General features: G+C 38.6%; 1 protein-coding gene across 1 annotated transcript in view; it reads right to left on the bottom strand.

Moving 5' to 3' along the window:
* ubr4 (ubiquitin protein ligase E3 component n-recognin 4) overlaps nucleotides 1-14,339 on the bottom strand; it is a 55,762-nt gene that overhangs the window by 38,203 nt on the left and 3,220 nt on the right. The window contains exons 2-23 of the mRNA XM_022741867.1: nucleotides 13,434-13,531; nucleotides 13,176-13,279; nucleotides 12,829-12,958; nucleotides 12,420-12,565; nucleotides 12,086-12,185; nucleotides 11,406-11,547; nucleotides 11,098-11,222; nucleotides 10,763-10,887; nucleotides 10,378-10,437; nucleotides 9,996-10,186; nucleotides 9,588-9,687; nucleotides 7,959-8,096; nucleotides 7,700-7,817; nucleotides 4,040-4,227; nucleotides 3,703-3,859; nucleotides 3,462-3,547; nucleotides 3,151-3,320; nucleotides 2,514-2,793; nucleotides 1,953-2,085; nucleotides 1,609-1,688; nucleotides 1,348-1,476; nucleotides 299-481 (exon numbers count right to left, since the gene is read on the bottom strand). Coding sequence (XP_022597588.1) covers nucleotides 299-481; nucleotides 1,348-1,476; nucleotides 1,609-1,688; nucleotides 1,953-2,085; nucleotides 2,514-2,793; nucleotides 3,151-3,320; nucleotides 3,462-3,547; nucleotides 3,703-3,859; nucleotides 4,040-4,227; nucleotides 7,700-7,817; nucleotides 7,959-8,096; nucleotides 9,588-9,687; nucleotides 9,996-10,186; nucleotides 10,378-10,437; nucleotides 10,763-10,887; nucleotides 11,098-11,222; nucleotides 11,406-11,547; nucleotides 12,086-12,185; nucleotides 12,420-12,565; nucleotides 12,829-12,958; nucleotides 13,176-13,279; nucleotides 13,434-13,531 — 2,983 coding nt within the window. The remainder of the gene's footprint in view (nucleotides 1-298; nucleotides 482-1,347; nucleotides 1,477-1,608; nucleotides 1,689-1,952; nucleotides 2,086-2,513; nucleotides 2,794-3,150; nucleotides 3,321-3,461; nucleotides 3,548-3,702; nucleotides 3,860-4,039; nucleotides 4,228-7,699; nucleotides 7,818-7,958; nucleotides 8,097-9,587; nucleotides 9,688-9,995; nucleotides 10,187-10,377; nucleotides 10,438-10,762; nucleotides 10,888-11,097; nucleotides 11,223-11,405; nucleotides 11,548-12,085; nucleotides 12,186-12,419; nucleotides 12,566-12,828; nucleotides 12,959-13,175; nucleotides 13,280-13,433; nucleotides 13,532-14,339) is intronic.

Here is a 14,339-nt window from a genome sequence, read left to right on the forward strand (position 1 = left end):
AGGAGTATGACAAGTTATTAAAGATATTACATCACAGGATTAAGGACAGGGTACAGAAGATAGTGTACATTTGAAGTCAGACAGAAATCAAAAAGTCAAACATTTTCCAAATACATCCAGTTTCAACTAGTTTATTTTTAAAAAGCAAAATAATTATATGTAGGATAACCAAAATATCATAAAAATGACGATGAGAAGTCAAATGTAATATTAATTTGAGAAAAAAAAAAAAAAAAATCATTTATTTACTTTGGCACCTTCCATGCTAATAAAGTAGTACTTTCAGCTGTCAACTGACCTTGATCCAATTTACGTAGGTAGATACCCGGAGACGTGAGGACCACCGCAGTGTGTGCAGGATGTCACTCTCGCTGGGATCGCTGCAGCCAGTCTTCAGCTGCTCCATGTAGGCTTTCGAGGGAGGTAAAACACCCAGGATCCTCCACAGTACTAGGAAGTAGTACTGAAGGGAGCAGGCCTCCTGTGCAAGGTAATAAACATTCACCAAATTGCAGTCAGTTGCTGTCAGAGCCGATGTCTGCTGCCATTAAGCTTCTATAAATTCAAACTTGACACATTCCGGTCGTCCTCACATTGAAAGGCATTTGAAATAAAACCACTGGAATGCTTTTGTTTGAAGCACATACAGAAAGTTAGTAATCGACTAATTTAGTGAAAAGTGGTTTACTTCAAGACAGACATTTTGTTTGTGTTTGCTCATCAATTTTAAATATTGGGAGGGAATGATAAATAAAGGTGGAGACGCAGTGAGCTAATAACAAAGAGCTTCCAGTGTTGGGAAGGTTTTTTCTGAAATGTTATAGGTTATAGATTTCTAATTACCTGTTAAAAATGTTATAAGTAATGAAACCATTTTAATTACTTCAAAGTAATCTCACTTAAATCATTTGATTACCTTTTGATCATTTTTCAGTACCATTCATTTAGTCTGTTGGTGTCATGTGGAAATGTAACAACCTAATGTCAGCACATATGCCAAAAAAAGGCATTCCTGCTTGGCCAAAAGATGCAGAGCAACAGAATGATATATTCTAGATGTAAGCTTTTTAATAAAAAGAATATATTCAGATGTAACCCCTTTGTAAAATTTTGAGAAGTAACTGAAACTGTAATTTAATCGCATTTTTTGTCCCCTACGTAACTGTATCACACTACCGTGTTTTAATTATGTAATTCTCTTACATGTAACTAATTACTCCCCAACACTGAGTGCTACAGGCAACAGGTACTTACAGCAGTTTGGGCAAACCTGTGACGCCACCAGCATCATGGACTTCTTTACCCTGTTGGCACAGTTCATGGTTTGTTCATGTAGTGTGTTCTCACCATAGGAGTGATCGGCTTGTTCTCCTGTCTTCTTGCTGTGTCAAACTGAGAACCTGCTGCCAGGAGTGAGATGAGCCACGCATACAATTCATCGTATTTCACTGCTCCATTGAACAACTTTGGAAAAACCTATCAGAAAAAAATGTACGAAATTATATAATATACAATTATATGAATTATATTTTATAACACACAGACACACACCCCATCTCAAGAACACACACAACTGTTTGATTAAAAAAAAAAAAAAAAAGGTCACACCTTGCTGTCTAGTCTGCTGATATCATCTTCAGACGCCTCAGGGGACAGAACGCAGTAGAATTTGGGTTGAACATTTGAATCTAAAAAAAGGTTGAAATGAATGTTAGTGCAAGTTGCTGAGGTTGGGAGATTACAGACATCAATGTGAATGCTGGTGAATCTTGGCTGTGGCTAGTTTTTCTGTTCTACCAGTGACTGTGGTGGGTAGACAACCAGTACTCAGATAATCTTAATCCTAAAAAAATGTGGTTGGCAAAAATGGATCAAGCAGCTGGTGAGTTTTTGTAGATACTACCATGCTCTGGCCAGTGGCTAAAAGGGTAAATCCTCTTCATTGGTCTTACCTGCTGAACAATGTTTAGCCCAGTTCTCCTCCACCTCTTTGAATCCATAGTAAAGAGGGAGACTGCTGCGTTTGCCACCTTCCTGGACAGAACTTGGCCCAGAGGAGGGTGGGGTGAGGAGGTTATACTGCACCTACAAATAATATTCATGGTAGAGAGTAGTTACATTTCCTGCCACCAAAGTCCCACACATATTTATTCAAAGAATCAGCATTAGAACAGTTATTATTTTGAATAATACTTAATTTGGCTGCCATGTTATTCCTGTAACTAGTCTGAATCTGTGATATTATTTGTGGTGAAACCAGTAGCTGCTCCAAAGAAATTTACTGGGAAAGTGACAGTGGATATTTTTGAGATTTGTGTTATAATCATGAGCTGATCTATTAATTTGCTCTGGATTAGTAAATTATTAAATCAATGCATTTATTCGATGGTGTTTTAGCTGATAAGGATAAAAATCAAGTGACAAATTTACGTATCAAATAAATACAACAAAACTTTATTTGTGCAATTTACCTTCTAGGACAAGACAACAACCATTAGAAAATAAGCATTAACCTGTTCAAAAAGGTACAGGGGAGCCTTGGAGTAGTGGCGCAGGAGGTAGTCAAACACCAGCAACAGGCGGGCCAGGTTGAGGGGCACAGCCTTCAGCTGGGAGTCTCTGCTCTGTGCCACTTCAGTGATGGCCTGGGTGACCAGGGTGAGGACTGACCGTCGCCCACGCTCTGACAGATTGTGGAAAAGGAGCAGCAGCAGCTGGAGGTGCTCCACATTAAGGTCGTCCTCTCCATGAACAGAACCCTGGATAGTGTGTTGCTTCAACGTTCCCAAAAACCTGAGAACAGGAAGGTAAAAGGTAGCAGAAAGAAGAAAAGGGGAAAAAAGAAAATAGTCCAAGTGTAAGCTAGAATACACTTTAACAAGTCAATATTCTATACATTCCCAGAAATCAGGTGTGGTTTTACAAGCTACAGCCCACTAGTAGTCCACTGTATTGGAATACTGATAAGTTTCAAATGCTATTTTAAACTTATGTAACTTAACATGGATGCGAAGCAGTCAAAGGGACAGTAGCTTGAGTAGTTCAGCTCAATACAAACTGATCTCCAATGTATTATAGTGACAGCATCAAGAAAATGGAAACAACCCCATTGCACATAACAGCTAGATGAGAATGCCATGGTTGCCATACCTTTCCCAGACTTTCATACATTCAGGCACATCTGGTTCTCCTTGCACACTGGCTTTGTGCTGCCATATGAGGAGAAGTCTGGAGAGGACTGATAACGACTGTGGATGAATGTACAGAGGCCAGGGACCCTCTGAAAAGGGCGCAACACCTAACTGCTGAAGAAGGGTGCTCTGGGAATGACGAGAGGTACAATAATAAGACACTGACACTGAATAACCGATTCTCATTATCTTAAGTTGATTACAGCAACTTTTGATCAAAAGTTTTTTTCTCTTGTGTGTGTGGAATAATAACAAACAAATTCCACTTACCTGCAAGGCGGGGGATGGAAGATCTGATGTCACCAAGGTGTGGTTGAAATGATACAGAGCTAAAGAAAACACTTCATCTGAGGAGCCTGAACAGAAACAAAATGTATTAAACCTAGCAGAGTACAATGCTGTCAACCAATTATGGACTATACCCATTATTAGATACCAGGCCAAGAAAAGGGGATTGGGCAAAATATTTGAGATAATTTGTATGATCCACAGTCTTTTTTTTCAGCCATACCTTTGACATCTTTGTCCACATCTTTGATGATACTGGCAAGTGTAGCCATGTGCTGCTCTGTGAGAGACACGCTCAGGTAGTTGCGGATGAAGTTGTTCCTGGACTTGAGCATTGAGGTGGTGATGAAGTTCAGAATGCTGGAGGCTAAACTGAGAAACTACAGGAACAAGCAAATATGAGTTGTTTGTGCTGTCACATGTTAAAACTTAAATAAGCCGTTACTAGTATCATAAGGATATACTACATATGTTAGCATTAAAAATAATACATGTACTGTTTAGTATTGACTTGCAGCATTATTCTGTATGTTTTCAGGCACACACAAATGAGTCCTCACCAGCTCTGGGTCTTTACGGCCAGCTAAAATGTTGCCATTCTCACTCGGATTCTGCTTGCTGGGGCTCTTCAGTCTGGGAGATGTCTCCAGGGGAGGGGGTGGAGGTGGTGGTGGGGGAGCTACTTTGTCTTTGGTGGGTGAAATTGTCTCTTCAAACCAAAGCCCCAAGATGGGTTCACTGTCATCATCTACAAAAAAATATTTATATGAATTTCTTAGAGTGGAGCTGAGACACATTCCACGACTTACAAGAGATGTGTGTGGTGTCATCAAAATGTAAAAAGGTTCAAACTAGTTCATGAAACCTACAACATTGTGCAGGCGGTGGACAAGAGGCAAACACTGCGGTAAAAAGTGAACATATACTCAGGTTCTGCTGGTGAATATCCACTTAAAGAAGAATACAACAGAATTTATCTTCTGAGAACATTTTTTTGAAGATACCCACTAAAACTGTTGTCACTGAGAATGAGATAAAGCCCAGTGATTGTAATTATTTTCCTCTTTTTTCGCCAATACACCTGCCATCAAAACAGGTAGTGAAATGATAATGATGCAGTTCATGCTGTAGTGTCTCTGTCACTGTAGATGCTGGAAACAGCATTCTCATTCTCATAGCCAATATCCTGCCAAAATGCCATAATTATGGGTTCTGAAGGTTTTCCAATTGTGTAGCTTCAACAGAATCCTAGAGTTTCAACTGAAACATAGGATTTGGACATGGAGTGCTTTTCACCTTGATGGTTTGGGAATTTTTTTTAATTAATTAAGGAGTAAATCAAAGTTTAAAAGCATTTAAATAGCATGAAATGTTCACTTCATATCTGGATGGATCTGTGTGTGTGTGTGTGTGTGTGTGTGTGTGTGTGTGTGTGTGTGTGTGTGTGTGTGTGTGTGTGTGTGTGTGTGTGTGTTCATATACATGCTATTGTGCTCCTGGCAACAATGAGATAAACAAATCTTGGGGGTCAGGTTCACACTTGATGCAATACATGAACCTTTTGACCAAAACTTGGACCTGCCCCTCAGCTGTGGATTTTTTTTTTTTTTTTAAATCATGGGCCACATTGATTCTATGTCTCCATCCTCCCATGGGATGCAGGAAAAAAATCATTTGGAGGTCAAATTTGAGACATGGCAGATGGGGGCTCTGCCAGATATTCTCAGTTTACCCACACAACATATTTGGGTTTACAGAGTCTGCCTGGCATCCTCATCCACCACCTGATCAAACTCAGATAAAAGCTTTACTCCCATCTTCACGAGTGTAAGACATGTCAGCAGATCTGATTATATGGCTAGAACACTATCACTACATTATGCACTAGCAGCATTTGTCATGGACAGTCCATGACCAGCAGAGAGGTCACAAGGCACCACTCGGGTTCAGAGCAGGCAGGACATTCATTCCAATCAACCCGTTCTAGGTCTGTCCATAATCCATCATTCAGAATTGAAGTTTCCCAGAAGAACTATAGAATCATTAGATAGTGTCCTCTCTAAGACCCCACCCCACTCACTATAGCCCTGGCTCCTTCCCCACCAAAGAGGTTGCAACCTATAGCAAAATTATGATTAGAATTGAGAAGCATCCGACTGCAGGCGTAGCCAGTTAAAGTATTTCGAATATGTATAGATTAATTCAAATACAAAAACAAGAAACAACTTTCAATTTTTAAAAGAATATCACTTTAAGTTGATATTCACATTTGCATGCAACATACAAAAAAAATCAACTTTTCAGGTGACAGCAAGACGTAGCATAGTGTATTTAAGCCCATAGTTTACAAGCACTTCAATTTGTCATATTCAAGAATAATACCACTGTTTTGATGTGGGTGCTACAGTATTTTGGTATTTAAGACATTTTCAGATATGTGTGATGACTAATGCGATCACAAGGAGAATAGAATGACCAAAGAAAAAAATTGATATATGAAATAGGGCTTGGTAATATGACCACAAAATCAAAATCAATATCACTATCATTTTAAATACTTACCAACTTACCAACCTTATCCACAATCTAAGCCTATTAAGGCATTACCATTAGCCCTCCTTGTGTCGAAAGCTGCATTATTTACAATGATTGCACAGAACGACTACAGGACAAGGCATTGGCATGTGGATGGAAGACATGGTGATTTTAGTAGGTTGCTCTCAAAAGCACCTGGGAAAATATTTTACTCAACACACTGAGAGAAGGAAATTTAGTTGATCAGTTACTGTAAATGTTGGTATCAGTGACTTTTCCATTCATCACCAGCTCTCTTGTGAGGTTTTAATGCTTGTCAAGTTAAACAATGAGCACCCACATGTCACCATTGGTTTTATTCTTTGAAACACAGTGAGCCACAGATGAAACTCTTTGACAAAAAATATCTAGATTTAGTTCATGTCAATTACAACACCAGCATCTTTCAAAGTAGGGGCTATTTTGCCAAAGCCTCTTCACCTGTGGCTCTGTTATTTTCTAAGCTATTAGGGCCACAGCTCAGCCTAAATTGTGAGACATACAATAACAAAATGAATCTAGGACAGTGAAGTGGACACCAAGTCTTTGACCTGAGGACAGAAAACTGCTGACCTGAAACACAAGCTGCACTTGTCTTCTCCTGTCTTCTCTCTGCTGAAATAGTAGACACTGTCAACTACACTGTCATTGTGTGATGAAGGGACAAAAAATTGCATTACTTAACTGTGTGTGTGTGTGTGTGTGTGTGTGTATGTGTTTACCCTTCTCACTGCTGCCATAACCTGACTGAACCACTGACAGCGCACCTGTTTCACCACTTCACTGATACAGCTCAGCACTGACACTAGCTCAGAGATCCAACACAAGCATGACACTACTTTCAGCACCTGTATCTACACTGTGATGAAGAGATATCTGAAGCACACCTTGACAGCATCACATGAAACTTTTGAGATAATGGCTTGTTGGGCACTTTACTCATTAAGTGATGAGAACATAGATGTGTCTCCATCACATCAACAATTAGATGATGCACTGACCATACCTTCTTTTTATGGTCCATACTATAATACTTACTAGATGTAATATGTAATATTGATATAGCTGAGCACTTGCATACGAGTGACCATGAGACTTCATCTTTGGATCAATATACTGTATGCAGTACTTTCGAAGGCTACCTAAAATGTAACACTATGTCATGATTTTATCAACAGTGTTTGAATTTTGTTTCACTCAAGACCCCCCATAGCCATCTGTCTTGTCTTTTGTAAAGTCATTTTTCTCCACTGCAGTTTTTCAATATGCAACTACAAATTCATATTATTTAATAAGAATGGTGTAGTTAACAGAGCAGCTGCTTTTTCCCCCTACTGTGTCAATTCAAGTCTTCTGTTCCTTTCAAGCTGAATAAAATATTTAATTCTGTAGACCTTTAAAGTTATTGTTACTTCATCATCAATGCTGTGCAAAAAATATGTGCATTGTGTCTTGAATCATCTGTGCTCCGACAGCCAGGATTTGAGTTAAAATTATGTCCAGACAACAGCCAGAGATATGATTTTTCTTCTTGTTTAGCAAACGTAAAGCTGCTATGTGGGTGCAGACGCTAGCATGAACTTTCAATTTTATGGAAGCTTTCTAAAGTGCTGATGTAATTGCTTAAATCCAGAAAGATAAAGTACCTTGACTGCTATCCTCCTCTGTACTGCTGAAATCATCCTCGTAGTAGGTGTTTGAATCTGTAGAAGCACTGGCATCACTGCTGACTGAACCCTTCCTCTGCCGTTGGAGAACACAAGCCTGATAGCAGCAAAAACAACGGTGGTCTTCAATGAGGATCACACTTCTCAATCTTTCATCTCACTTTTTCACATTACCAATTTGAAATTAATAATAAGACATGACTGGCAATTATGCAAATAGGAATATAAATGTTAGCACCTTTTTGTAGGAAGTGGAGAGAAGGGTGAAGAGTAGATTGGTCAGGGGCACAGAGTCGATGAGCCTTTGGACCCTCTGGATGGAAGTGCTCTGTGCCATGATGTTGAGCTCAGCTGGTGGCCCATCACTCGCCCAACCCTGCAGGTAGAGATGGAGGGATTGGAATGAACTCAGTTTTTTCAAGCACATTTTCCCCCTCACTTTTTATTCATTTTCTAGACCATAAAAATTGATAAACTATGCAATGAGCAATCGTTGGAAACCTTTGTGTCTTGTGATTTTCAGTGAAATCAGTGACATGATTTGGTCAAAACAAATGAGAACTCATACAGAAAGAGAAGTCATGTTGGTGGCCTGACCAGAGAACAGGAAGTTTTTTGGTTCTTCAAAACAACAGGATAAAAGTTCACATTTCATTACATGTGCCACTAGGGTTGTCACCAGAACCGATACTTCGGTACCAAGTCGAAGTAACATAAGATTGACATCCCACTGAGGGAGGCAGTTGAATGAGTGCTCGTCACGCCCGCTCGCACATCAGGTCTAATTGCGCACAAGCAGGATGTCATTAACTGTATGAGCAACTTATCACATGGTGCAAAAGTGTCTTACCTCAAAAGTGACAGTAATCTACCAAAAACATGTGTAAAAGAATTACTGCATCACTGGCAACATATGAGTGACTCGGAACAAACTCAAGCACAGTTTCTCCGGCACATGCTCTGCCTCTGCCCAAGGGAGGATGAGGAACGTCCACTACTAGGCTGCGGTCTAGCCACAATAACAAATGGAAGATGGCAACAAGTTCAGGCACACAACCTGGTCCAGCTGCAGCACCTCGGCTCGTCGAAAGAAAAAGCCAGAAGAGTCGTGTATGGAAATATTTTTCTTTCGAGTTGGATGATGAGTGGTTGATTATAGACGGGGTTGATTATAGATAAAAGCCTGTTTGTAAACGGTGCCTGCGCACTTTCCAAAACACAGTTGAAATGCTGTGCAATTAAATTTTTACTGCTTATATGTTAGCCAAGTATTGTTTACTTTAAATACTTGAAGGCTACATGCCACTGTTCTTTTTTGCAGTGTCAAAGGTTGTTTAATTTTATTGGTATATCTATTATATGTCCATATTTTTATGTCTCAGAGTATTACAATGCTCTGCAATAAAAAGTTGACTGACTGTATATTTTAGCACAGTATTGTTTATTTTAAATTCTTGAAGGCTACATGCCACTGTTCTTTGTTTTTTTATTCATATTTTTCAATAAAGGAGTGAAAGAGAAAGTACATGGAATGTACATGGTATTTATTTATTTATTTTTTTATGTTTTGTTTTTTTACCGTGGTATCGAAATAGGTATCGAGAATTGTGGAATTTCACTGGTATTGGTACCGACTACTAAATTTCTGGTATCGTGACATCCCTATTTGCCACACACATTTGCATTGAATGTAATGTTTCCAGCAGAGGGATTATGTCCACAATCTCTTCAATGATGGTGATAAGTCAAGTCTTGTCTTTATAGTGATACTGGCCACAAATACAACATTAATACAAATGCTGTAAAACAATGGATATTGAAATACATCAGAAAGTAAGTGTATTAAGTGAGTAAGTGCTTCACTTACCCGGTGGAGAGCCTCAACTTGCAGATCCTGGAAAAGTGAAGTCAAAAGTTTGATGGCATGATTTGCCAGGATAACAGACAGAACTCCAAATCCTTGGTGTCTAGAGAAACAACAAAAAATAATTAATGAACACAAATCAATTTTCAAGTGACCTTTTTAAAACAATAAAGAAAAATAAATATCAGGAATGTGCAGATAGTGTTTTGAATTTAGAAATGAGCCAATAAACTCTCTATACCCAGAATAGTCCAATTCTAAATATAGGTCTTTCTTGTGACCTACTAAGGGTCTGTGATAAAATGTAAACATTTCAGAGATTTAATTGCAGCAGTGCCAACACCTTCATTAATACAAATAAAGAAACAGCATAATTACTGAAGATCCAAGGACATATTCATTGGAAGTTACCCTTTGCCAGGACCAAGCTTAGGCGATCCTGCGCCATCCTTGGTGCGAGCAGCAATATCCCGGACACGCAGGGCAGCCAGAGGATCCTTTTCTTTCCCTTTATCCGCCAGGGCAGTCGGACTCAGGTTAAGAATCAGGTACAGGCTGTTCAAAAGGCACCAGGCTCCAAGCAGCTGGAAGTTCTGATAATGCTATATACAAAAACGTGAAAAAAACATAGCACCAATCAACTAGAATTTATTTCACAGAAACCTTTACACAAAACACAATTCTTAACTTATTTTAGCTTCAAAAACAGTAAACCTCTGGCAAAGTCTAAGGAAATCAAAGGGTACTGAAGTAGTAGTGTTATTTGACTATTCTAGTATAACATGTTACTCACCTCTCCTCCAGCTCTGCGGGAGTTGCTGATGGCTTGTCCAATCATTTCATAGATCTCCAGCTTTTGCCAACACAAATTTTGCATTAGTTACCATTTTAAATGTGTTGTATTTTGTTAAGGCATTCCAGCAAGGCAGTCATTAGCACTTATAAAAAACAATAGGCAAGGATTTGATGCAATGTATAAATATATACAATAAGCTCTACGCAGACATAGTCAGACTACAAATATGTTTCCCCATAATTATTTCATTATTTGATAGCAGTAAATAGAGCCTATGTAAAACCTTGTGAGTAGAAAGTGAATAAAGTTTCCATGTAGCACCAGACAATGTATCATAACAAACATGACCATAACTTGAGAATATTGTACTCATAATACTCACACATTTCTGGACAATTGTTGCTGCGTCATTTTCATAGTCCTCCTCTTTAGTCCCAGTGGAGGCAGATCGAAGCTGCAAGCCGCTTCCTACCTGCAGAATGGCCATGCAAGTGGCCACACTCACACCTAATTGGGTAAAAAATTGTTTTTACATTTACCAATTTAACTTTCAACACTATGCGAAGAATGACTATTAAATCATTGCATTCAGTTGTTGATGAAATAGGCTGCTTTAGGGTCTCTTGAGCTTGTTGTTTGTATAAGAAAATGGTTGTTGTTTGTTTGTTGAATACTGGACATATCATTTTATTTTATCCACAGAGAGTTACCACCTACCAGCATAGAGACAGCTCAAAGCCAGCACGGTCATATCCAGTAATCTCCCTGGTGTCAAGGGCTCCAGTACAGGCAGGGAAAGTGTGTCCAAAGCCATGGTTACATCTATCACCAGTGAATGAAATCTGGGTATGGGGTTCAAGTACAGCAAGTTAAGTAATTGCTTTGGAGAAAAACACTTGTCATCTAATACACATGGAGAAACTTAAACAGATGATACTGCCCCATCAAAATAAATCCTATTATAATAATATATACAATATTACTTTACTTAAGAATATTTTAATCTCATGAATAAAAAGAAATACCCATTGCGAACAGCAGTGGCATCAGCCACTGTGGCAGGCATGATAAAGAAAGAGTTGGCTGATACAGCATCTTGGAAACGGTTGATGTAGCGTAGAAAGTAGGGCAGGTTGAGGCACACTCGAAGCAACTTCTCAGACCCACCTGGGAATACAAGTTATGGGGAAAAAAAGCTCTAATGAGAAAAGACAGACGCAAACAAACTTGGGATGTGGCATTAAAATGTCAAGAGCAAAAAATATTTGGTTGTTTGAATGGGTCTTGAAAGATTTTGAGTTCCAGACTACAATTTTTCCACTTATGAAAGTAAAAGATTAACACTACTGAATGTCGTGTTGAATGTCGAACTAAACCAGGATTCTGGTAAATTACCAGTAGATACTGCACTTAAACAGTATCTGCTGGTGGCGTCAGCAAATGGATTACACCAAGAGCCCTTCAAATTCTAAACTGCCATTCAATTTGTAAAAAATTTAACTGAAAACATAATTACAAAGAAATTAATACTTCAAGTGCCAATGTAGACAAAAAAAGAGAACATTAATTGTAAAGAAATTTCTTCAGCAATTATTTGTGCATATTAATTTATGGTTGCTTTCTAAAATATATATGTGATAAAACTGTAACCTTAATGCTAATAAGCCAACATTGTCCTGCAATAAAGTAACAAGTTTCTGCTTACCAAGTTCCTGTAAGCTTGACACATTCTGAGAGACAAAGGCATTTTTCATTTTGGCCTGAACAGCTTGATCTGTGGTTTGGTCATCGCAATCACTCTCAGCCTGTAATTGGAGAGAGTTGACAAACATAACAATCATGATGATTTATTATAACTGTTTGTAGTCAAAGAGCAAGTGTTTTGTGTGAGGCTAATTAAATTACAGGTTAAGAGTGAGTTTAATTTCAGTAAAGATACTAATAAGAACAAACTGTTGTGGTTAACAGATACATTTAAGCTGTCAACTTCACATGACAGTAATGGAGTGGCAGCCAGAGGGTTGGTCTGTAACACTTGCCTGCATTTGTGCTGCTGATGGGGAGGCCAAGATGGTGGTAAGGTCAGGGTTAAAAACTGAAGTCAGTTGATTAAAGAAGTTCATTTGTACTTCTTTTTGTCGAAGCTCTGGGTTCACAGCACTGGGCAACTCCTTCTGATCTTCCACTATTAAATGAACAAGAACATCATTTTCTGAGTAATATTCAAAACCATTGATAAGTTCTTGTTTTGGACAAGGGCCTATGGGAATTTTCCAGCCCCAGTATGGATAAATATCACTATAGAAACTCAATCTAAACTCAGTCAAAATGCTTTTTTTATTTTTTAATAACTTGTTCTTCTTGATATGTATGAATAATTTTGCTACTGCTGTGTCACAATCACTTAAGTATTGGTTAAATTTGGTTCATCTCTGAAGGGACACTTACCATCTGAAAGGGTCTTGACGGTTTGAGGCAACTTGGCAGACTTCATCATAGCAGTGAAAGTAATGATTTCTGTGCGATCTAGTCTGCTGCAGCCAGTGCAAAGTCCTTTTATTAGAAGAATCAGGTGTTTCTGAGGAAAAAGTGAACAGTATTACTCGATTTAACTGGTGGGTTGGAAATTTCAAAAATACCTGAATTGAGCCAAAGACAAAGAAAGACAACAAAGAGAAATTCAGCAGCATTTTGTCTTTGGTAAAATTTCTAACTCCTTAAAAGTGACCTAAATCATCTGTTGAATACAGTCCCACAACATAATACTCCTTTCCCCTTCAGTTTGCTTCTCTTACCTGTGATACTGCACATGCCTCATCTGGGTTCTCCAAGCGCAGCAATGAGAACTCAATCAACACTTTGCACGCTGCAGCAACTGACAGCAACTGATTTCTTGGTACTAGAGAGACAGAGAAATAATAATTTACTGGCCAGAAGAAGCAATACAAACAAACAAACAATACCTATAACATTCAAATATTCTGGCTGAATGGCAGTAGTAATTTCTTGTCTATTACATCAAAGAAAAAAAAAAAAAAGAAAAAAATACATACTTTGTCCACATACTGTGGTGATGTAATGTGCAGAGAGTGCCACAAATGATGAGTAGAAAGGCTCATACTGTTTGTCATGGTGAAGAATGTCTGATTCACTGCAAATGAGAAGTGAAATATCAAATTAAATGCTCACACGTGAATTTTCATAGAATATTTTCATAGCAATTTTCTTTCTGGACAAGAGAGTTGGGAGAGACAGAACAGAAAAGACAGTGTCATGGAGCGTCGAGTGGCGCAGTGGTTTGAGCAGGCGCCCCATATGTAGAGGCTACAGTCCTTGCTGCAATCGGCCCCGGTTCGACTCCCGCATCGGACGGCCCTTTAGTGCATGTCATTCCCTCTCTCTGCCTCCCCATTTCTTGTCTCTCTCTACTGTGCTATCAATAAAGGCATAAAAAGAAAAAAAGACGATTTCATGGTGTTTAGGCGAGAAACACTAAAGTTCAGTGAACTCAATATCACCCATAACATTTAGCAAGAGCCAAAGAACATCCTACAACCCAGACAAGTTCTTTGCCAAAATGCAGGCCGAGTAAAGAATTTAGAACCAATAAACACACACGCAAATGTCATAATTAACACTGTGCAAATTGTAATACCTGAAATAGTGTGACATTATGTCTGCCTTTGTTTATATATACTTAGATGTTTATGTCTGTTGCTTCATTTTGTGGTTGGATACTGTTTAGCTTTGCAGATGGACATAGAGAAATTAATATCATATCAACCATGATAGTTTGTTATTTATTATTCAAGAATGTTGATAAATGTACTCTCACATTAATAACATCACATTAATTAGGAAAACAGAACTGGTCCTGGCTGTCAGTACAGTGACATAACATTGTGAATTTTCCTCTGGTGCACCTTTCATGTAGTCTTTTCTAACATGTCTGACAGATC

Source organism: Seriola dumerili, unplaced genomic scaffold, assembly GCF_002260705.1.
Source record: "Seriola dumerili isolate Sdu_G_001 unplaced genomic scaffold, Sdu_1.0 BDQW01000056.1, whole genome shotgun sequence".
In the NCBI taxonomy this organism is placed as follows: domain Eukaryota; kingdom Metazoa; phylum Chordata; class Actinopteri; order Carangiformes; family Carangidae; genus Seriola; species Seriola dumerili.